Source organism: Poecile atricapillus, chromosome 6 (genome assembly GCF_030490865.1).
Source record: "Poecile atricapillus isolate bPoeAtr1 chromosome 6, bPoeAtr1.hap1, whole genome shotgun sequence".
Lineage (NCBI taxonomy): Eukaryota > Metazoa > Chordata > Aves > Passeriformes > Paridae > Poecile > Poecile atricapillus.
The window spans coordinates 38,014,659-38,036,131 of record NC_081254.1 but is presented as its reverse complement, the minus strand read 5'-3'; the positions used below and the strand labels follow the sequence as shown (position 1 = coordinate 38,036,131).

Here is a 21,473-nt window from a genome sequence, read left to right as displayed (position 1 = left end):
CACCCGCCCGAGCTGCTGTGCCTGCTCTGCCCCACAGCATCTGCTCTGCCCCACAGCACCCACTGTGCCCCACAGCACCCTCTGTGCCCCACACCACCCTCTGTGCCCCACAGCACCGGCTCTGCCCCACAGCATCTGCTCTGCCCCACAGCACCCGCTCTGCCCCACAGCACCTGCTCTGCCCCACAGCACCCACTCTGCCCCACAGCACCCTCTGTGCCCCACAGCACCTGCTCTGCCCCACAGCACCTTCTGTGCCCCACAGCACCCTCTGTACCCCACAGCACCCGCTCTGCCCCACAGCACCCTCTGTGCCCCACAGCACCTGCTCTGCCCCACAGCACCCTCTGTGCCCCACAGCACCCTCTGTGCCCCACAGCACCCACTCTGCCCCACAGCACCCTCTGTGCCCCACAGCACCCACTCTGCCCCACAGCACCCGCTCTGCCCCACAGCACCCACTCTGCCCCACAGCACCTGCTCTGCCCCACAGCACCTTCTGTGCCCCACAGCACCTGCTCTGCCCCACAGCACCCTCTGTGCCCCACAGCACCCTCTGTGCCCCACACCACCCTCTGTGCCCCACAGCACCTTCTGTGCCCCACAGCACCTGCTCTGCCCCACAGCACCCTCTGTGCCCCACAGCACCTTCTGTGCCCCACAGCACCCGCTCTGCCCCACAGCACCCTCTGTGCCCCACAGCACCTGCTCTGCCCCACAGCACCCTCTGTGCCCCACAGCACCCGCTCTGCCCCACAGCACCTGCTCTGCCCCACAGCACCCACTCTGCCCCACAGCACCCTCTGTGCCCCACAGCACCCACTCTGCCCCACAGCACCCTCTGTGCCCCACAGCAGCCGCTCTGCCCCACAGCACCTGCTCTGCCCCACAGCACCTGCTCTGCCCCACAGCACCCACTCTGCCCCACAGCACCCTCTGTGCCCCACAGCACCCTCTGTGCCCCACAGCACCTGCTCTGCCCCACAGCACCCACTGTGCCCCACAGCACCCACTCTGCCCCACAGCACCTGCTCTGCCCCACAGCACCCGCTCTGCCCCACAGCACCCTCTGTGCCCCACAGCACCCTCTGTGCCCCACAGCAGCCGCTCTGCCCCAGCCCGATGGGCTGATCTGGGAGGGAGACAGCAATGGGAGATTCTGCTGCTGTTTCTGTCTCTGTCTCTGTCTCCAGGCCACTCTCAGCCCTGGGGAAATGGGGCAGAGGAGGATGAGCCAGGGGCAGAGGAGGATGAGCCTGGGGCAGAGGAGGATGAGCCAGGGGCAGAGGAGGATGAGCCTGGGGCAGAGGAGGATGAGCCAGGGGCAGAGGAGGATGAGCCAGGGGCAGAGGAGGATGAGCCAGGGGCAGAGGAGGATGAGCCAGGGCCAGCTCAGGCTGCTCAGGCTGTCTCTGCAAAGGGCTCCAGAGAAAACAGCCAGGAAATGCAGAACAAGCTTGTGAGCAGCGTGGGGATCAGGGCTGGGTTTTGGTGGGTCTGGGGTCCTTCCCCCCAGCTCTTTCCATCGGTGATGCTGTTGATGAGCCCAGGGTGAGGCATGAGGGGCCCTCAGGTGCAACCCAGAGTTGCTGAAAAGGCCTGGACATCGTTATTTATGCAGTGTGCATAGCAGAATCACGCCTGTTTCAATAGTTCCATAAAATTAAAATATCAGGAGTGAAAATGCTGACAAATTCTAAATTTAGTGCTTTCCATTTTCATACCAACTGGCCATTTTGTTCTCTGAAATAAAACTGTAAGTACAGGATCACTTTGACAATTATAAATTGGCTTTTCTCATTTTTTCTTAATACTTTTTTATTCTTACTGACCCATCACACTTGGGATAGACAATATTTTATCTGCATGAGCCAGGATTCTACCTCCCTTTGGAAAACACTCTGGACTGTAAGTCCATGAGATTTTTTTAAAGAAAGAAGAGCATGGAAAGAAAGCATGTTTATTGAACACAAGTCTTTTGTGTCTCTGCTTTCCACCCTCACCTCCCGTTTACTTACTATTTATGTCCAAAATCCATCGAGATTCCTTCTGTTCCTGTCGCTCTCTCAAGGAGTTGCAGTAAGATTGTTGTGCCATATTATTACTTTTGATCTAAAAATTGTTTTTAAAAGTAAGTGCTAAAAATTCCTCTGAATAAAGGGCAGTGCAGTATGAAATAGTTATCTGTTCATGCACAGCAAGAGGTGCAGTTAAACCACAGTGGTGCAGTTACCCAGCAGCAGCCCGTTGTCCCCAGCTGTGCTGGTGCTGCTGTTTGCAGGATGCAGGAGCTGCAGCCAGCCCTCTCCCCATGCTGGGACTGTGCCCCTGTGTGCTCCTCGCAGAGCTGCTGCATCCTCAGGCTCTCAGATCAGCTCTGCTCTGCCCTGAAACTCCATTTTAGCCCCTGCTGCTATCTTTGGGCTTGTCAGCGAGGTGAAGATTGGTGCCCAGAGAAGCTGTGGCTGTCCCTGGATCCCTGGCAGTGCCCAAGGCCCAGGACACGTGGCAGGGGTGGCACTGGATGAGCTTTAGGGTGCCTCCCAACCCAAGGCATCCTGTGACTCTGTGATTCTGAGATTTGCAGGGTGTTCCTGGCCAGAGGGTCCCATCCCTGGAAATACAGAGAGATAGAAAGCACATCTCTTTATCCTGAGGTCATTCAGTGCTGTCTGTGGGTTTGCTAGAGAGGCTTGTGGAGGCTCCCTGGGGACAGGCAGCCCCTGTGTGACAATGACTGCTCGGGCTGGGGTGGCTGTGGTGATGGGGAAGGAGAGCAGCCAGAGGAGCAGGGGGTTTGTCTGGGGCACAGCACAGCCCCTGGGCCCTCACCCTGGCAGGGATCTCCAGTCCCCAGCCTCCCCAGCTGCCCTGCCAGGGCTGGTCCCTTTGTGCAGCTCAACGGAGCGAGCTCCTGCCAAGGGAAAATCAAACATTTGGCTGCAAGGGGCACTGATTCCTCCTGAGGGTTTGTGCTGTGAAACACGAGTACCCCCTTCTTTCTTGGCTGGAAAGAAAGACCTGTGTTTATTTCCCTCAGAAGGGAAGCTTTGGTGCCTGGGGGTGTGTTGTGGCAGCAGCACAAACGAGGACATTGGGGCCACTTGGGTGTCGATGCCAGTGGCCGTCAGGGCTGGATCACCATGAGTGATGAGGCTTTTCAAAACAGCACAGCGAGTGTTCTTGCCTTGGGGTCAGGGAACTTCAACATCAATTTACCTTCAGAGATTAAATAAGGCCCTCTAATCTTCATTGGAAGTAATTAGATTTCTTTCTGTTCCCAATAGCTGTCAAATATGTAGCTAAAGAAAATAATTTTGCTTCTTTAACCGGCCTATCACAGAATGTAGTCAGGGCCATAAGGAGAGATGGCTCCAAATACTAGACATAACTCAAAATGCTGTCACCCACAGGAAAATGCACCATTTATTCAGACAGTGCTCATTAGCTGTGGTTGTGCACAGGGGTCCAGGTGCTCATGGAAATCTATGGAGTGCTGCTGAGCTGGAGGAAATGGTGGACCCAGGTTTGGATCCATCCAAAAGGCAGAAAGATGGGTCACAGTGTCTTCAGGGATCTCTGCAGGTTGGTCTGAATTTTCATCATTCTACTTTAATTATTGAAAAAGAAAATCCCAGCAGAGATCTCTGAGCATGTGATTAAAGCCAGACAAAAATGTAGCTGCCTAACAGCCTTTCTGTAGGCAGTGTGACAGCTCCAGAACTTCTCCTGGGCTGTCCTCCTCCCTGCTCTCCGCTCTGCCAGCACTGCCCTGTCCCCTTTGGAGCCTCTCAGGGGGCTCCATGGGCTCGAGGTCAGCAAGTCCACTCTGTGCCATCCACAGATGTGCCCAGGGCTGTGGCCAAAGGATGATCCCAAATTTCTCCATCTGTGTTTTAACACTGGGTGGAGACACCAGCTTTGGGGTGTGCAGGGGGACAGGTGGAGAACCAGGACAAGTTAAAGCAAAGAAAAACACCCCTCTTTCCTTTTTGTTCTCTAGGGTTCTCTGCTGTTGCTTCTTCAGTTTCTCCTTGTTTATTTGGATTAGTGTCTCTCCTGAGGAAAAGAAATCTACGTGTGCTTTGGAGCTTCAAGTCAAATAATCCCCCATATCCAAACTCAATTACAGAAACATCTGCTTAGTGTCTGATGGGACCTTATTTTCTGAGTGTGACATTAAAGGGAAATGCTTACTCTGAACTACCTTAAATTGCATTAAATCACAGCATTCAGACCCTGTAGATAACATTCTGCAGCCCCCTGCCATGATTTCTTGCAGGGAAATTAGGAAATGTTCCCTGACAGATACCAACTGGAAGGGCCTGGCCCCGTTTGCAGGGTACCAACGAGGAGAGCTTTTCCTGACATAGTTTCAGTGTGCTGGTTGTCCCATTTGTGTGAGAAAGACAGAATAAGGCTCATTCTGGTTAAAAACAAAACAGAAACCATGGAAAAGCTTAGCTTTGCCTGTGTTTGGAGCCAGTCCAGCTGCACACGTGGTGTCCTTTGCCAGCACACAGAGCTCTGGGCACTCCCAGGGGGGACACAGATCCACAGGGGTCTGCTGAGCCCAGGGAGGGCTGTGGCCCTGCACACAAACACAGGAACACATTCCTAGGACTCCAGATTGAAGCTGCTGAGATTGCCCAGAGCAGCTGGGGCTGCCCCTGGATCCCTGGCAGTGCCCAAGGCCAGGCTGGACATTGGGGCTGGAGCAGCTGGGACAGGGGAAGGTGTCCCTGCCATGGCTGGGGATGGAACTGAATGGGATTGAAGGTTCCTTCCAACCCAGACCAGCCTGGGATTCTGTGATCCTCTGATGCACAGCATGCTGAAGTGCTGTTGGGAACAGCAGGTGTTATTTTGGGTCAGAAGACTTTTTTGGCTCTAGCATAAGCAACTGAGAAAGAGATTTTTTATGGAAGTGTTGACACGACCTGGAAACACCAACAGGCTTGCTGTGAATAAAAGTTTCATCAGCTGCTGTTACAACTTGGCTGCAGCAAACAGCAGTGCTGCATAAAAGAGATTTTAATGATTTATAGTGCTCTGACAAACGAGTCCATCAGTCTTGTGGAAATGCACAGCTTTTCAGCAGGGAAAAACTAAAGTTATAAGGTTCCATGAAAAATATCATAAGGAGTGAAATTTGGCAAGGTGTCTGGAAATGGAAACAAAATCAGCACTTAAAGATGTGAAGGCAGATCTGTTGAAATGATAACCTTGTACTTAGAGCAGGGCTCCTGAGGGTCACACTTGTTTAGCTACCACTGCAACTTTAGAGGTTTAGATGGGATTTTGGGCAGGAATTCTTCCCTGGCAGGGTGGGCAGGCCCTGTCCCAGGTGCCCAGAGCAGCTGGGGCTGCCCCTGGATCCCTGGCTGTGCCCAAGGCCAGGCTGGACATTGGGGCTGGAGCAGCTGGGACAGGGGAAGGTGTCCCTGCCATGGCTGGGGTGGGATGGGTGGGATTTGGGGTCCCTTCCAGCCCAAACCCTTCTGTGAGTCCGTGCTCCTGTGAGCTGGAGGGAAAGGCTGAGGGGTGCTGTTGTCACAGGCAGCAGCCCTCACATGTTTGTGTCCCCTGGAAAGGTGGTGGTGGCAGTGGCAGCAGATGTCCTGCTCCTGCAGGTGGGTCTGTGTGTGCTGGAGATAACGGCTGAGAGAAACACTGCCACAGACACTGCTGCCAGAGCTGTGCCCAGGACAAAGTGCTGCTGAAATAAGCTGCTCAGTCAAGCAGTGAAGGGTTTTGATTGATTCAAAGTAAGTTTTGATTGAGGATCATGTCACTGTCACTGCAGGTTGTGTGCAGCTGCAGCCCCGGCCAGGAGCTGGTGCCACGGGACCCTCTGGCTGTTCCCAGACCCTTTCCCCACTAAGGGTCTGACAGGATCTGCCATGCCCAGAGCTCCCTCCCAGGAGCAGCCCTGAAGGGATGGAGAGGGGCTGCACAGGCTCCTGCAGGAGCCTTCAGCTTCAGTCCCTGGTGCTCATGGCACCAAGCTCTGGGTCAGCATTGTGCAGGAGGAGCCTTTCCCAGGGACCAGCAGAGCATCCCTGAGGGGCTGTGTGCCCTTGGGGGCTGCTGGTGTAGGGGAGCTGCTCCTGGGGTACCTGTGGGAGATGTTTCATCCGGCTGTTCCTGCGGTTCCTGTGCTCAGAGAATCCTGAATTGTCTGAATTGTCACTGCAGATACACCTGCGAGGCAGATTGAAGCTTTGTTCTCTTGGCTATGCCTAAAAAACAAATTGATTAGCCAATTTTATCCTTAATATTTGTGAGGCTTGTAGAACAAATGATTATGAACTTTTTGATTACCAGTATTTCAAGACGCTAATTACAAGGGAAGGGTTGTGTTTAAATTTCAATTCAATTTCAATTCAACAGCACCATCATAATACAGGATGGATACACAGATGCATTTGAATGCCAGGGGAAGCAGTTCTGTGTCCTGTGCAGCTGTGGCCATGTCCAGAACAGAGTGATCCTTGTTTGCAGCTTTCCTGACAGCAGCTGAGAGTTGAAATGATTTAATTTATTTATTTATTAATAGATAATTGACAAGATTCTGTGTGCAGTTCTAGGTACAAGAGCAAAGCAGAGGGGTTCTAGGGATGCTGGGTGACAGGGATTTCCCTCCAGACACTTCCTAAAGGATGGAAACCCTGGGGAAAGGGAATCATGTCTTGGTATAAGAGTTGAGCCATTCAAGGAGAACTTGGCTAAAGGAGACGAACTTGTTAGAAGTCAATATTGAGGTTATCCTTTCAGCAGTGCATAGGTGCAGTGAAGCCCCTCTCACCTGCTTTACTCTTGGCTCAACAAGCTCAGGAAGCCGGTGAACACAACTGTGCAGCCTGTCCTAGCCCTTGCAGTCTGTCTCCAAAGTAAAATTTAGTGTTCAGAAACGAAATCAGTTGTCAAAAAAGCTTGAGCTGTTTCTACATCAAGGTGAGTGCCTTCTCACTGCTTCTGGTCCTTCAGAATGACAGACTTAGTTCTTCTTGCTCCAGAGGCTGCAAATGTCCCATTTCCCCAGCACCCCCTGAGGCTGCTGCTGTGCTTCCCCCACAGCAGAGACTCCTTTCCCCACGCAGTCCCAGAGCCTGCTGATGTTTCTGGCTGCCATGGGCAATTTCATGTTAATGCTCTGCATTTCAAATTTCAACCTTTCTGGTAAATGGCAGTTCTACTGATATTGGGGAAAACGGGAGGCATAAATACCCAGCAGAAGCTGGAGGGGAAATCAATATGTGTGGGCAAGGTGCAACCACTGCAAATAAGCATTTTTATAAAGCAGAGCAGTGCCTGGCCACGGCTCAGAGCTGGGTGGGATTAAGGTGTTTGATGTAGGTGTGTAGTGTTGGCTGACTCTAAGCCTTGACTCTGCTCTGAAAACAAAAAGAGTGAAATCCAGGCTTGTAGGCTGAAATGTCCCCGTGGCTCTGAGCCGCTGTCAGCAGTGGCTGTGTGTGGAAGGATTACAGGGCATTGGGCTTGTCTTACACAGGCAGAAGCCAAAGGAGGAGAAATTCAAGAAGGAAAGGCACTGTTCCCAGTTCAGACCTGAAGACAGATCCCTGAGTCAGCTGTGGGTTCGTGCAGCAGCCCTGACGGTGACATCCCGCAGGGGGTGACCAGAACCTTCCCTTTGGGTGACCTCTGCAGCTGCAGGAGGAAACAATGTCTGCAGAGCGAGCCCCACCATTTAGCAGCTGCATGGATCCTGCCCAGAATGCAGCCACTGGCTTTGTTTGAGCCCAGGAAAACTGTGCTGCCCCTGACTAACACAGGTGTGATTAGGTGACCTCTCACTGAGTGGGATTTCAGCCTGAAGGATTCCTTCAGAATCAGCAGGGCAAAAAGTTCTTGGATTTCTAAAGGAGAAAAGGCAGAGCCCACCTGAGGCATTGCACCAGGCTGGGAAATGTAGGGATTGAGATGGGCTGCCAGCTGGGGTGACAGTCCAGGTGTTGTCACTGTCACAGTCCAGGTGTTGTTCCTGTCTCAATCCAGGTGTTGTCACTGTCACAGTCCAGGTGTTGTCACTGTCACAGTCCAGGTGTTGTTCCTGTCTCAATCCAGGTGTTGTCACTGTCACAGTCCAGGTGTTGTCACTGTCACAGTCCAGGTGTCCCTGTCACAGTCCAGGTGTCCCTGTCACAGTCCAGGTGTTGTTCCTGTCACAGTCCAGGTGCTGTCCCTGTCACAGTCCAGGTGCTGTCCCTGTCACAGTCCAGATGTCCCTGTCTCAGTCCAGATGTCCCTGTCACAGTCCAGGTGCTGTCCCTGTCACAGTCCAGGTGCTGTCCCTGTCACAGTCCAGGTGCTGTCCCTGTCTCAGTCCAGATGTCCCTGTCACAGCACAGGTGCTGTCCCTGTCACAGTACAGATGTCCCTGTCACAGTCCAGGTGCTGTCCCTGTCACAGTCCAGGTGCTGTCCCTGTCTCAGTCCAGATGTCCCTGTCACAGTCCAGATGTCCCTGTCACAGTCCAGGTGCTGTCCCTGTCTCAGTCCAGGTGTCCCTGTCACACTCCAGGTGCTGTCTCTGTCACAGTCCAGGTGCTGTCCCTGTCACAGTCCAGGTGCTGTCCCTGTCTCAGTCCAGATGTCCCTATCACAGTACAGATGTCCCTGTCACAGTCCAGGTGCTGTCCCTGTCACAGCACAGATGTCCCTGTCACAGTCCAGGTGCTGTCCCTGTCTCAGTCCAGATGTCACTGTCTCAGTCCAGATGTCCCTGTCACAGTCCAGATGTCCCTGTCACAGCACAGGTGATGTCCCTGTCACAGTCCAGGTGCTGTCCCTGTCACAGCACAGGTGCTGTCCCTGTCACAGTCCAGGTGTTGTCACTGTCACAGTCCAGATGTCCCTGTCACAGTCCAGGTGCTGTCCCTGTCACAGTCCAGGTGCTGTCCCTGTCACAGTACTGATGTCCCTGTCACAGTCCAGGTGTTGTCCCTGTCACAGTCCAGGTGCTGTCCCTGTCACAGTCCAGGTGTTGTCCCTGTCACAGTACAGGTGCTGTCCCTGTCACAGTCCAGGTGCTGTCCCTGTCTCAGTCCAGATGTCCCTGTCACAGTCCAGGTGCTGTCCCTGTCACAGTCCAGGTGCTGTCCCTGTCTCAGTCCAGATGTCCCTGTCACAGCACAGGTGCTGTCCCTGTCACAGTACTGATGTCCCTATCACAGTCCAGGTGCTGTCCCTGTCACAGTCCAGATGTCCCTGTCACAGTCCAGGTGCTGTCCCTGTCTCAGCCCGTGGGCTGGGCTGGGCCTGGCAGGTGTCCCATGCCGTGTCCTGGCTGGAATCGTGGGGATCTCCAGCTGTCCCTGCAGGATGGGAAGCTGCTCGGGAATGCCGGGGGTATCTGGGGCTCTGGGGAAGCTTTTATGTGCCGTGTCTTGAGCAATCCACTCCCAGCTGCCGCCCGCCTTCTGCCTCGCAGGGCTGGCTCCCTTCCACTCCCTTTCCTGATGGCTGCATTTATCCACCAAACATTCCCTTTGTGTAGCTGCATTGTCAAGAATGAGGACAGAGTCATTCCTGCTTCTTGCCCTGCTCTGCATTGTGGACTTGCCTGAAAATGGATTAATTTAAAAATGCACTCTTGACTTGTTACCAAATAGATGTTTATTCCTTCCCCAGGAACAGATGCACGAACGGAGAAGCACAAAAAGATAAAGATGTGCCTTGTGTCACTGACATTTTGGGGGGACACAGACACATTGCTGCATTTCTGTAGAGGGGCGTTAGGAATGGTGACTGCCTGTGCCAGGGGCACCGAGTGGCTGAGCCCAGCTGAGGCAGCTCTGGCACCGGTTCTGGTGCTGGTTTGATTTGGGTCAGACCCCGGCTGAGAGCGGTGTGGTGTGCTCAGGAGCATCGGCTCTGGGGCTCACTGTGCCCTCGGGCAGCCCCTGCTCACACACGGGCCACCACTGACATCCACTTCTGCCCCAAGAAATCAGAGAACAAACATTTCCAGAGGAGCTGGAGCTGCTGTGTGTGGAGGTGATGCTGTTCCATTGCAGAAAACTGTTTATCATAATTACAGAGTACACGAAGTTTTCATCATATTCTCATTTATTATGCTGGGCTTCCATTTTCACTGTGGAGAAACAAGAGACAAATGACACCAGAATAACATGCAATACTCATTAAGGTACAACAGGCACAACCTAAAGTATAAGCCACCTAGAAATTAATGAGCCTCCAGCAATAATGTGGAATAAACTGACATCAGGAGAGAATATTGCTCGGTGACTTGATGGCTGTTACCCAGAGGATTGTTTTCAGAGCAGTTCTACAACAATGACCATAATTTTAAAGGCAAATTGTTAGGGCTTTGCCGCTCAAAGAACTTATAAAATATAAAGTTATTTTTGCCTGTTTATTGAATGTACAACCAATTCAGCCTGCTCTAGGCAGGGGCTGGATCCTGCTGGCGGCGTGCATTGCAGTAGGTGGTTTATTATTATTATTAAGTTTGCATGAAGAAGGTTTTCCCTTGTGTTCTGTACCTGGAACGGTCCCTGGCAGCCGGAGCTGATGGGCTCTGCTCGCCCATGGGCACCGGAGGGGTCCAGACGCAGGGCAGCAGCTCAGGTCACTCTGCCCACGAGGAGCCCTTGCCGTGAGCTCTGGGGTGTGCAGAGAGTTACAGAAACAGCCGATTTTCAGCTCTCACCGTAATTGTAACGACGGCGGAAAACAATCCTGGTAATTCCTGTGCATCGCTAATTGGGGGGTTTATCAGGCTAACGATAACCACCCATTATTTTGTCACCTCCTTGCGGCAGCGTCCTTGATGATATTATAGCGAGCACCATTAGCACTTGCAGATGGTTATTATCCAAGCTCCCAGCCGGCTGCGGTTCCCTGAAATCCCCAGAAATTCCCTTTGCTGGTTGGGCACGGGGTGAGGGGGATCCGCTCCCTGCCCATGAACGCGCTCATCCTCATTAGCAGCGTGTCTGATAATGAGCAGAGGGCACACATCATTACAGCACACGTAGACACGCCATTAGTTCATTTAAAAATAGTCACCGTGAGAGCTAATTAGCTCTTTTACAAGCAGTCACCTTGGTAATTAAGGTGCCATTAGCGGAGCTGAGGAGGCGGCCAGGGCCCCCAGCGGGCTCCGGGCTCTGTCCGGGGTATCCCCCCGGGCCACGGCTTCCTTCTTGTCACACATTCGCATTTTAGTCGCTTTCTGCTGACCCAAAGGGGTTTTTTACCCCTTCCCGAGCACGGGGATGTGCGGGGCAGGTGAAACCCTCCCTGGACACGAGGCTGGAAGGGAACCCTGTGGCTGCCTGCCCCGCTCTCCATGCAGAGCCAGCACACTCGCACAGCTCCCAGACACGATTGTAGGAAAAGCTGTTCCTCCGGAAAGCTCTCCGGAGCCTGCCCTGGAGCCCTGCAGGCGGCTGCGGTTCCCCCGGGCTGCAGCAAAGCGCTGCTCCCCCGGCCGGGCCCGGCGCTGGGAGCGGGGATGATGATGCTGTCCCCAGCCTCAGCCTGGGGATCGGGGCTGGCTGGGGGGCTGAGGGGCCGAGCAGAGCGAGTCTGGGCTCCCAAAGCAGCGGATGAGGATGTGGAACGTGTTCCTGAGGGTTTTCTCCTCCTGGCCCAGGTGTGCATCGTGCAGAAGAGGGACACGGAGAAGATGTACGCCATGAAGTACATGAACAAGCAGCAGTGCATCGAGAGGGACGAGGTGCGCAACGTCTTCAGAGAGCTGGAGATCCTGCAGGAGATCGAGCACGTCTTCCTGGTGAATCTCTGGTGAGCAGCTCCCTCCCCTGTGCCTCCAGTGCTCACACAGCCACACACCTGATAATTCCAGGGGTTCCCATAACATTTTCAGCAGCAGATCACTGCAAAGAGTGACATTTCCAGTTGCTCAATAATGACTTCACTGTGTGTGCACTGGCAGAAGTATCCTCATTACTGAGCAACGTTTTAGGGTCTAATTTTCAAAAACACTCTTAAAATCAGGTTGTAATCTAACAAATAGCTTGAGTCATGGTTGCCTGTGGAATGTGTCCTGTCCAGGCAGTGCCAGCAGCAAAGGCTGCAGTCTGTCTCACCTGCCCTACCGCCACACCAACCCCTCAGCATCCCTTGGTGTGCTCTGCCCCACGCTCGCTGGCCAAATGAAACACGTTCCTTTGGAGCTCGGACACATCATTACCAAATTTTGCAGGAAAAACTAATTCACAGTTTTAGGAAGTAGAGCATTATATCCTAAGGTCATTGGTTAGTTTGGGGTGAGCCCTTGGCCTTGGCACCTGCTGCTCCAGGTGATGGATGATCTGTCCTTCCTCAGCCTTGCTGCCCAGTGAAGGGTCCCCTCCCACTCCAGCAGTGCTGGATGTGTGCCAGGCTGCCGGGGAGGGGGACACCTCTAAAAACTGAGGAAGTTTTATACCCAAAGTGATGGAAGTGGGTGATGTGTCACATTTATTTTGTTGATCCATTGCTCCAGAATAGCCAGTAGAGTTAATATTGATATTTTTCAGTTTCTTAGCAATTGTGAATGTTTTTCCCAACAAGCAATGAAGTTCTGGAGAGAACTTGCTCCCATAGCAAACCCTTTTGGCTCATAGTTTTAGAATAAACCTATATTTAAGATGGGAGCAGAAGTGAGTGATTCATGAGTATTATACAATCCCACATACTCTTTCCTTGGAACTGCAGTCACCAAATATAACAATGAGCGTTGTTTTGGTGTATCCCCACTGCTGTCAGTCTCCCGTGGGACCCACGGCAGATTTAGAGAGGCGGTTTACTCCATAGTAAATATAAATCTCTTTTTCTGGTTTATCTGGTTAAATTAGCAGTTGTGTTTTCCAATTCATCTTCAAGATAGGGTGAGATATTTTAAGTAGGTTTTATGAGATTGTTTGCAGTTGAAAATGTGAAGTTTCTCTGAAGTGTCTGGCTGGCAGAGCCTGAGCTCTGTGCTGCTGGGCTGACATGGCACAGCTGCTCAGGGATGGGGTGAGCAGGGGGACATTACCTGGGATACTCATCTTTCCAGGGAAGCATTGCTTAGTGGAGGAATTGATTTGAAAAACAAGCGAGCATCTTGAGCTGGACTTGCTTGATTGCGAAGGTGCAAGCAGCAAAACTGCATCTTCAGTTTTGGGCCCATCACTGCAAGGACCTGGAGGGGCTGGAGCGTGTTCAGGGCAGGGAACAGAGCTGGGAAGGGGCTGGAAAATTCCTGAGGGAGCTGGGAAAGGGCTGGAGAATTCCTGAGGGAGCTGGGAAAGGGCTGGAGAATTCCTGAGGGAGCTGGGAAAGGGCTGGAGAATTCCTGAGGGAGCTGGGAAGGGGCTGGAGAATTCCTGAGGGAGCTGGGAAGGGGCTGGAGAATTCCTGAGGGAGCTGGGAAGGGGCTGGAGAATTCCTGAGGGAGCTGGGAAGGGGCTGGAGAATTCCTGAGGGAGCTGGGAAGGGGCTCAGGCTGGAGCAAAGGAGGCTCAGGGGGAATTTCTGGCTCTGCACAAGTCCCTGGCAGGAGGGGACAGCCGGGGGGGTCGTGCTCTGCTGCCAGGAACAGGGACAGGAGAGGGAACAGTCTCAGGCTGGGCCAGGGCATGTTCAGGGGGGATACTGGGGAAAATTTTCTATCCAAAAAGGCTGCCCAGCCCTGGAACAGCTGCTTGGGGCAGTGGTAGAGTCCCCATCCCTGGAGGGATTTAAAAGCCACGTGGCTGTGGCAGCTGGGGACGTGGTCAGTGCTGGGAATGGCTGGACTCAGAGAGAGCTTTTCTGGGATTCTGTGCCCATAGTGGGGCCTTGTGCAGCTCTCCCAGGAGCTGTGTAATCAGGAGAGGGAAAAGCCTGGCTGGGTTTGTGAGTCTAGTGAGGCTCAGCCGCTCCCCACTCCTGCAGGTATTCCTTCCAGGACGAGGAGGACATGTTCATGGTGGTGGACCTGCTGCTGGGAGGTGACCTGCGCTATCACCTGCAGCAGAACGTTCAGTTCACCGAGGAAACGGTCAAACTCTACATCTGTGAGATGGCGCTGGCTCTCGACTACCTGCGGAGCCAGCACATCATCCACAGGTAACCCACGGGCTGCTGTCCGTGCTGCTCCTGCTCCCCACCACTCACAGCGAGGCTGATGCTCCACCGGGGGCTGAACATTTCAGGGCAGGTGTTAAAGCCATCCAGGGCTTCACACAAATACCCACAGAAATGTTATTCCTTCTCCTTGGGAATGAGGCCTGAACAAGTCTAATGCTTCCAGTTTTTCACCAAGTTGCCCAGGAAAAGACTATTCCTAGTCCATTATAAAGGGGCTTGCCTCATGTGAGAATATCTTTGTTTTATTTGTTCCTAATTTTTTGATAGATAAACAATTGCAGGATTGTTGTCATTGAGTCTCATCCCTGGTCTGGCTGAGATTCCATCTGCTGTAATCTTCCTTCTTTTCCCAGAGATGTAAAACCAGACAACATCCTCCTCGATGAACAAGGTAGGATCACTCTGCTCCTCTTTGCTTGCTCCCTCATTCATTCCAGGGACAGATTCTTTGTAGTCCTGGGTACTGGGCATCTTTTTACCTGGGGAAAGTGTGGGGAAAGCTGCTCTGCTTTTGCTGGATCATGTTTGGCTGAACATCCCTGTGCTTTTTAAGGAGAGGATCACCCACCTGGCCTGTCCAGTGTGCTGTGGTCAGCACGGATAGGCAGCCCTCCTTCAGCCCTGGGAACCTGGAGCCATTGCAGTTCAGCAGCTGCAGTGACAGGAACACCCATGTCTAGTGGAAGCTCCATGGCTGGAGTGTGGAACAAGATGATCTTTTAAGTCCCTTCCAACCCAAACATTCTGTGGTTCTATGATAGTGTTTCCCTGGTGTCTTTCTCACTCCTGTAGCTTCTGGCCAGAGCAATTTGGCCAGTGCTGAAGCTGCTGGGGGTTACTGGCTAGCTCCAAGTGTGATTTAAAATCAACACCCAAAGCTCCCTACCCTTTAATCACCTGGCCAGCCCAAATCCTGGGAAACTTTTTATGGCTATTCCATGGGATCTGATCCTGACCTGCCCATGTCTGTGCTACCCTGTCTGATGGCAGAAGCTTATGAAACAAATGTGTTCTGACTCTGCATTGCCACTGCACTGCCATTAATTCCTTCTTTAAATGTGTCTTTATTTAAGGTCATGCCCATTTAACAGATTTTAATATTGCAACAATCATTAGGGACGGTGAAAGAGCGACAGCATTGGCTGGGACAAAGCCATACATGGGTAAGAAACAATCTCTGCTCTCGTGCCTGTGTCACGTTTTGAGTGCTCAGCACACGCTGCCTGATGGGCCCTGGCTGGGGCAGGGGTGTCCAGGTAATGTGGGGCCTTGGTGCTCGTGCCCAGGTCCTCCAGCAGAGCCTGACTGTCTGACAAGGGGAAATCCCAGTGTGAAGGCATCATGGTTGGCATGTCACCCCATCCCATCCCATCCCATCCCATCCCATCCCATCCCATCCCATCCCATCCCATCCCATCCCATCCCATCCCATCCCATCCCATCCCATCCCATCCCATCCCATCCCATCCCATCCCATCCCATCCCATCCCATCCCATCCCACCCCATCCCATCCCATCCTCTGCATTACATCCTGTGCAGTCCCCTCCATCCCACCCTGCCCTTCTCATCCCACCCAGCCTCCTCCTCCTGCCCTCCCTCCCTGGCTCCAGCCTTGCCCTTGGTGTCTCTGGGGGTCCCGTGGTTGTGCTGTGCTGTGTTGGGAGGGCTGTCCCTGCAGGTGGCCAGCTCCCAGTTCCCAGTGAGGGCAGGCACACGGCTGCTGCTGCTGCTGCTGCTGCTGTTCCCCCTCCTCACACAGCCTCCCCTCGAGCATGAAAACCACTGTGAGCGTTGTGCACTGACTGACATGACATGCTGGAATAGAGAACAACAAATAACCTGTTGCATGTTATCCCTTTCTGCTCAGCCCCAGAGATTTTCCACTCGTTCCTGAGCGGCGGGACGGGCTATTCCTTCGAGGTGGACTGGTGGTCTCTGGGAATCATGGCCTACGAGCTGCTGCGGGGCTGGGTAGGGCACCGGCCACCCCGGCCCTCGGATCGTGTGCTCCGGCTGAACAGGGAGAGGGGACTCCTCACCTTTGTGCTCTTGTCCCCAGAGGCCGTATGACATCCACTCCAACAACCCCGTGGAGTCTCTGGTGCAGCTCTTCAGCACGGTCAGCGTGCAGTACTCCTCAGCCTGGTCCAAGGAGATGGTCGCGCTGCTGCGGAAGGTGAATGCTCCTTCTGGGGTGCAGTTGGATGAATTGTTGGATGAATTGTCCTTCTGGGGTGGCTTTGGGTTGGATGGCAGTTAATGTGCAGGCAGGACTAGCTGGAAAATTATCAGCATATTAATAAACAATGAATAATAAGAGTAATAATAATCATAATATACAAAATACAGGCTGGGAGAGTTATGGATGTTAAACCCTGAAAAGGAAAGGCTTCAGTGAGACCTTAAAGCCCCTTCCAGGGCCTAAAGGGGCTCCAGGAGAGCTGGAGACGGACTGAGGACAAGGGATGGAGGGACAGGAGCCAGGGAATGGCTCCCAGTGCCAGAGGGCAGGGCTGGATGGGATTTTGGGCAGGAATTGTTCCTGGCAGGGTGGGCAGAGCCTGGCACAGGTGCCCAGAGCAGCTGGGGCTGCCCCTGGATCCCTGGCAGTGCCCAAGGCCAGGCTGGACATTGGGGCTGGAGCAGCTGGGACAGGGGAAGGTGTCCCTGCCATGGCTGGGGTGGCACTGAAGGAGCTTCCAGCCCAATCCAGTCTGGGACTCCATGATTAATTATGTGTGTTATGTGTTTATTATCCCTGTAATAAGATGCACGATGTTTGAGGCTGGCTTTGGTGTGACAGTCAGATTCCCAGCTGGGCTAGAATTGTGTCTTCCAGCATCCCAGCCTCTCCTCTCCTCTCCTGGCAGGGATGGCAGGGGATGTGGAGCACACGTGCTGTGCTGCAGCACTGGCTGCTCCCTCTCCCTGCTCCTTTGGGGCTGCAGGGGTTGTGAGAGCTGCTGGGGGGTCCCAGCTCTATGGAATGCTCTGCTGCTTTCCTCATGCTGCTGCTGCTGGAGAAAGCTGGGATGTGTTGGGGCGGCTGCTTTAGCCATGGCTTGCTTGAGAACTCTGAAGAGTAACTGGCGAGTTTGCTGTAGGAAAGATACAGCCACTGCCGGCAGCAAGTGCCTCTGAATGAGTTAATGCAGGGTGGGTAATTTGCATCATTAGATTCGGTTTAATGAGGAGCAGCGTTGCTGGCAGAGGTGGTGCGTTCGGCAGGTTTGCATTGCCATCTGCTGGGCAGCCAGGCTTCCAGGGAATCCAGCCTCTCACCGGGAATGTGCCAGCAGCCGGGAGGGGACCCCCACGTCCCCCCAGAGCGCTGGGGTACCTGCAGAACATCTTCTTAGGTATTTTTCCTGCAGTAAGTTATCTATTTCCCACAGCAAAAAGGCTCTTTGGCATGGCTGAACCACTGCAGCTGGCCCAGGCAGGCTGCTGCTGGGTGTCTTGTCTTCCTCCTCTGGCAGGAGAGCCCTTCTCTGCAATGCTTTATTCCCGACGCTTTTCCCTCCCCAGCTGCTGACAGTGAATCCTGAGCATCGCTTCTCCTGCCTGGCCCACATCCAGGCCTCGGCTCACCTGTCCAGCGTGGTCTGGAGCGACGTGTGCGAGAAGCGCGTGGAGCCGGGCTTCGTCCCCAACGTGAGTGACAGTGACCCGTGTCCCCATCCCGAGCAGGGGCTGCTCCCCAGACTGGAGGAACCGCTGGGAGAGCAGAGGTTTCTGAGGGGGAAGTGGTTTCTGTGTCTCTGCTGTGCCTGACGTGAGTCGTGTGGTGTGTCCTGGCAGAAGGGCCGCCTGCACTGCGACCCCACCTTCGAGCTGGAGGAGATGATTCTGGAGTCAAGGCCCCTGCACAAGAAGAAGAAGAGGCTCGCAAAGAACAAGTCAAGGGATAACAGCAAAGACAGCTCCCAGTCTGTATGTGCTGCCTGGGGTAACATCCAGCTGGGAAAAGGCTGGATTTGGGCGGGTATTGCAGCTGTTACTGCCACACTGTGCAGGACACGGGTTTATATTGATGAAAGCATTTGCCCATTGGAGTAATTTCAACAACCACATATTCCTCTTATGGAAGTTTGACCAAACTTTCACAGTAGTGGGTACTTTGGCAAGTGAAATGAGCAGCAGAGGTCTGGGCAGCCCGGTGTGCTCAGCCTCTGGCACCACACAGCCCCAGGGCTGCGCGAACCTTGGCACAAGGCAGCAGCTCCCTGTGTCTGTGAGCTGTGTGCTGGGCTCTGGCTGTGCTTCCTTTGGGCTGACAGCACTCCCCAGATCCAGGACACACGGATAAATGCACTGTGTTCACATCAGGAGCAGTGTGATCTGTGTTTTATGGAAAACTGCTGCTGTGGGTGGCACAAGCCCCTGCTGAAAGCCACATGGCAGCCAGCCCTGCTGCCTCCAGCTGTTGGGCTGAGGTTTGGGGGTGGGGGCTCCTGAACACTGCTGGGGGCTCCTGAACACATCTGGAGGCTCCTGAACACATCTGGAGGCTCCTGAACACAGCTGGGGGCTCCTGAACACAGCTGGGAGCTCTAGGGGCTGCAGGCAACAAAGAGATGCAAATGGAGCTGCTTATGCGTGTTTTGTTTTTCTTCAATAGGAAAATGACTATCTCCAGGAATGCCTTGAAGCTATCCAGCAGGACTTCGTCATCTTCAACAGAGAGAAGTGAGTGTGTGGGGTGGTGTTTTCAGGGAAAAATACTCCTTTCTCTTAGTTCCCTTAGGAATCAGTGCAGTGTCTGACAGCCAGGAGCACCTTGCTGCTGGCTTAGCCCCCGGTGACTGCTGTCAGCAGAGAAGCTCAGGTGCTGCCTGTGTATGAAAAATGTTTCTGGCCACAAAGGGAGGCAAGATCAGGGATTATTAACTGCCATTAAATAAAATACGCTGTAAAGAGGCTTCTGGGATGTAACACACGTGTGACACTGCCCCCGTTCCCCCGTGGCACCTCCTCACCCATCCTGCTTTTAGCAGATGATATTTTGGGGAATGAAGGTGGGGAAGATCGGACTCAATGACTGTGGAGGTCTGTAACACTTGGAATAGATTCATGCGAACATTAAGGTTGGGAAAGTCCCTGGTGGGATAGGCAGGCAGTGAAAGGGTTGGATTAAAGGCAGTTCCCCGCAGGGTTGGGGCTGTTTGGGCCGCAGGCAGAGCGTGAGGCAGGCTCTGTGGAGGAGGAGGCTGGCTGGAGCCTGCCTGTGCTGTGGCCACTCTTGGCCGAGGTCTGGGAGGGCTGGAGCCTCGCAGGCTGTTTTGGGGCATTTCAGAGCTTGGGGAGCAGCCGTGTAACTCCTGCTTCCTCCGCTCCCGCAGGCTAAAGAAGAGCCAGGAGCAGCCGAGCGAGTCTGCGTCTGCCTGCGAGCCCCCGGAGGAGGCGGAGGCCGAGCCCCTGCCCATGTGCAGCTCCGTGTGCTCCTCGGGCAGCAGCTAGGCCGGGGCCGCGGGGCCAGCCCGCCCGCCCTCACCCGTCCTCGGCTGCGCTGAGCACCGAGCCCGCCCCGCTGCCCTCAGCACAGCACCGGCAGCTGCCCCGGAGGGCTGGAGCCAGCCCGGTGCCCTCGGGACTGTCCTCCGGGCCATACACCGCCAGTCCGGTTCCCTCGGGACTGTCCTCCGGGCAATACACCGCCAGTCCGGTTCCCCTGGAGGGCTGGAGCCAGCCCGGTGCCCTCAGGACTGTCCTCCGGGCCGTGCACCGTCAGCCCAGCTCCTCTGGAAGGCTGGAGCCAGCCCGGTGCCCTCGGGACTGTCCTCCGGGCCGTGCATCGCCAGCCCAGCTCCCTCAGGACTGTCCTCTGGGCCATGCACCGCCAGCCTGGTTCCCCTGGAGGGCTGGAGCCAGCCCAGCTCCCTCAGGACTGTCCTCTGGGCCATGCACCGCCCTCCCGGTTCCCCCGGAGGGCTGGAATCAGTTCAGCTCCCTCAGGACTGTCCTCCGGGCCATGCATTGTCAGCCCAGCTCCCCCGGAGGGCTGGAGCCAGCCCAGCTCCCTCAGGACTGTCCTCCGGGCCGTGCATCGCCAGCCCGGCTCTGTGGCTGCCTGTCGGGGGAAGATACGGCCTATGCAACTTGTCAGGGGAGGAGATCAACTTATTTAGTCTTTCTGTTTTAATGTCAGGTTGCTGATCTACACGTTTTTAATGCGGTGAGAGGACAGGGAAAGAAGCCGTCCTTGGGTGCCACGGGGAGAGACAAGGAGCAGGGAGGAAGGCCAAAGAGGTGGTGTGAGCTTGACTTTGGCATTCCCTGTTCACAGCTGCTGCCCTGGGCATGGGCAATCCCTGAGCACAGCCCGGGGCCTCTCTGGCACCAGCTCCGGGGAGCGCCCAGCTCCGGGGAGCGCCCAGCTCCGGGGAGCGCCCAGCTCCGGGGAGCGCCCAGCTCCGGGGAGCGCCCAGCTCCGGGGAGCGCCCAGCTCCGGGGAGCCCTTAGCTCCTGAGAGCCCCCAGCTCCTGGGAGCCCCCAACTCCGGGGAGCGCCCAGCTCCGGGGAGCGCCCAGCTCCTGAGAGCCCCCAACTCCGGGGAGCCCCCAACTCCGGGGAGCGCCCAGCTCCGGGGAGCCCCCAGCTCCTGAGAGCCCCCAGCTCCGGGGAGCGCCCAGCTCCTGAGAGCCCCCAGCTCCTGAGAGCCCCCAGCTCCGGGGAGCGCCCAGCTCCTGAGAGCCCCCAGCTCCGGGGAGCCCCCAGCTCCGGGGAGCGCCCAGCTCCTGAGAGCCCCCAGCTCCGGGGAGCCCCCAGCTCCGGGGAGCCCCCAGCTCCTGAGAGCCCCCAGCTCCGGGGAGCCCCTGGCTCCTGCAGCACAAGGATGTCCCTGACACCTTCTCCTTGTGTCACCCATCAGGTCCTTTCCCCATTCAAGGCAAATAAATGTTTTTTTGTGCACTCCATGGATTCTTCAGGGGCAGGGTAATGGTTAATGAGTATTTGAGATGCAGAATGCATTTAAAATATTTTCTTCCTTCCTTTCACTGCTGCAGGCAGTGTGGAGCTGTGGGTTGGAGGGTCTGGCTCCATGTGCCCAGGTTTGGAGGACACAGTTTATTAAAGGCTGAGGTTTTGTTGGAGGCAGAGTGGATGGTTTTGCAAGGCTGCTTGTTTGTGAAAGACAGGAATATCGTATTTCACCTTCAATTTACTTTATTTGCAGTGTAAAATACAAGTACTGTATATAATTTGCCAATACCTGTCTTAACTTCTTAATAAGATGGGAAATCTTCCCTTGCTCCAGCTGTGGATGTTGCCTTTCTTGTTGCAGGGGCCTTCACTATATTAGTTGTTTAACCTGCTGCAGAGTGGTTTTTGGTTTCTGTGGCTGAACCCGAGCCCTGTGG

General features: G+C 54.5%; 1 protein-coding gene across 3 annotated transcripts in view; it reads left to right on the top strand.

The window, feature by feature from the left end:
* The window catches only part of STK32C (serine/threonine kinase 32C), a 72,736-nt gene extending 53,012 nt beyond the window's left edge, over window positions 1-19,724 (top strand). For 2 of the 3 annotated variants that reach the window (XM_058841919.1, XM_058841917.1), the window contains 10 exons: window positions 11,647-11,798; window positions 13,917-14,090; window positions 14,465-14,502; window positions 15,185-15,274; window positions 15,980-16,083; window positions 16,172-16,288; window positions 17,641-17,766; window positions 17,914-18,045; window positions 18,734-18,801; window positions 19,455-19,724. In XM_058841919.1, the coding sequence (XP_058697902.1) occupies window positions 11,680-11,798; window positions 13,917-14,090; window positions 14,465-14,502; window positions 15,185-15,274; window positions 15,980-16,083; window positions 16,172-16,288; window positions 17,641-17,766; window positions 17,914-18,045; window positions 18,734-18,801; window positions 19,455-19,572 (1,086 nt within the window). In that variant the 5' untranslated portion in view covers window positions 11,647-11,679 and the 3' untranslated portion in view covers window positions 19,573-19,724. The remainder of the gene's footprint in view (window positions 1-11,646; window positions 11,799-13,916; window positions 14,091-14,464; window positions 14,503-15,184; window positions 15,275-15,979; window positions 16,084-16,171; window positions 16,289-17,640; window positions 17,767-17,913; window positions 18,046-18,733; window positions 18,802-19,454) is intronic. The other variant, XM_058841918.1, reaches the window with a different exon arrangement.
* Window positions 19,725-21,473: the final 1,749 nt, after the last annotated feature.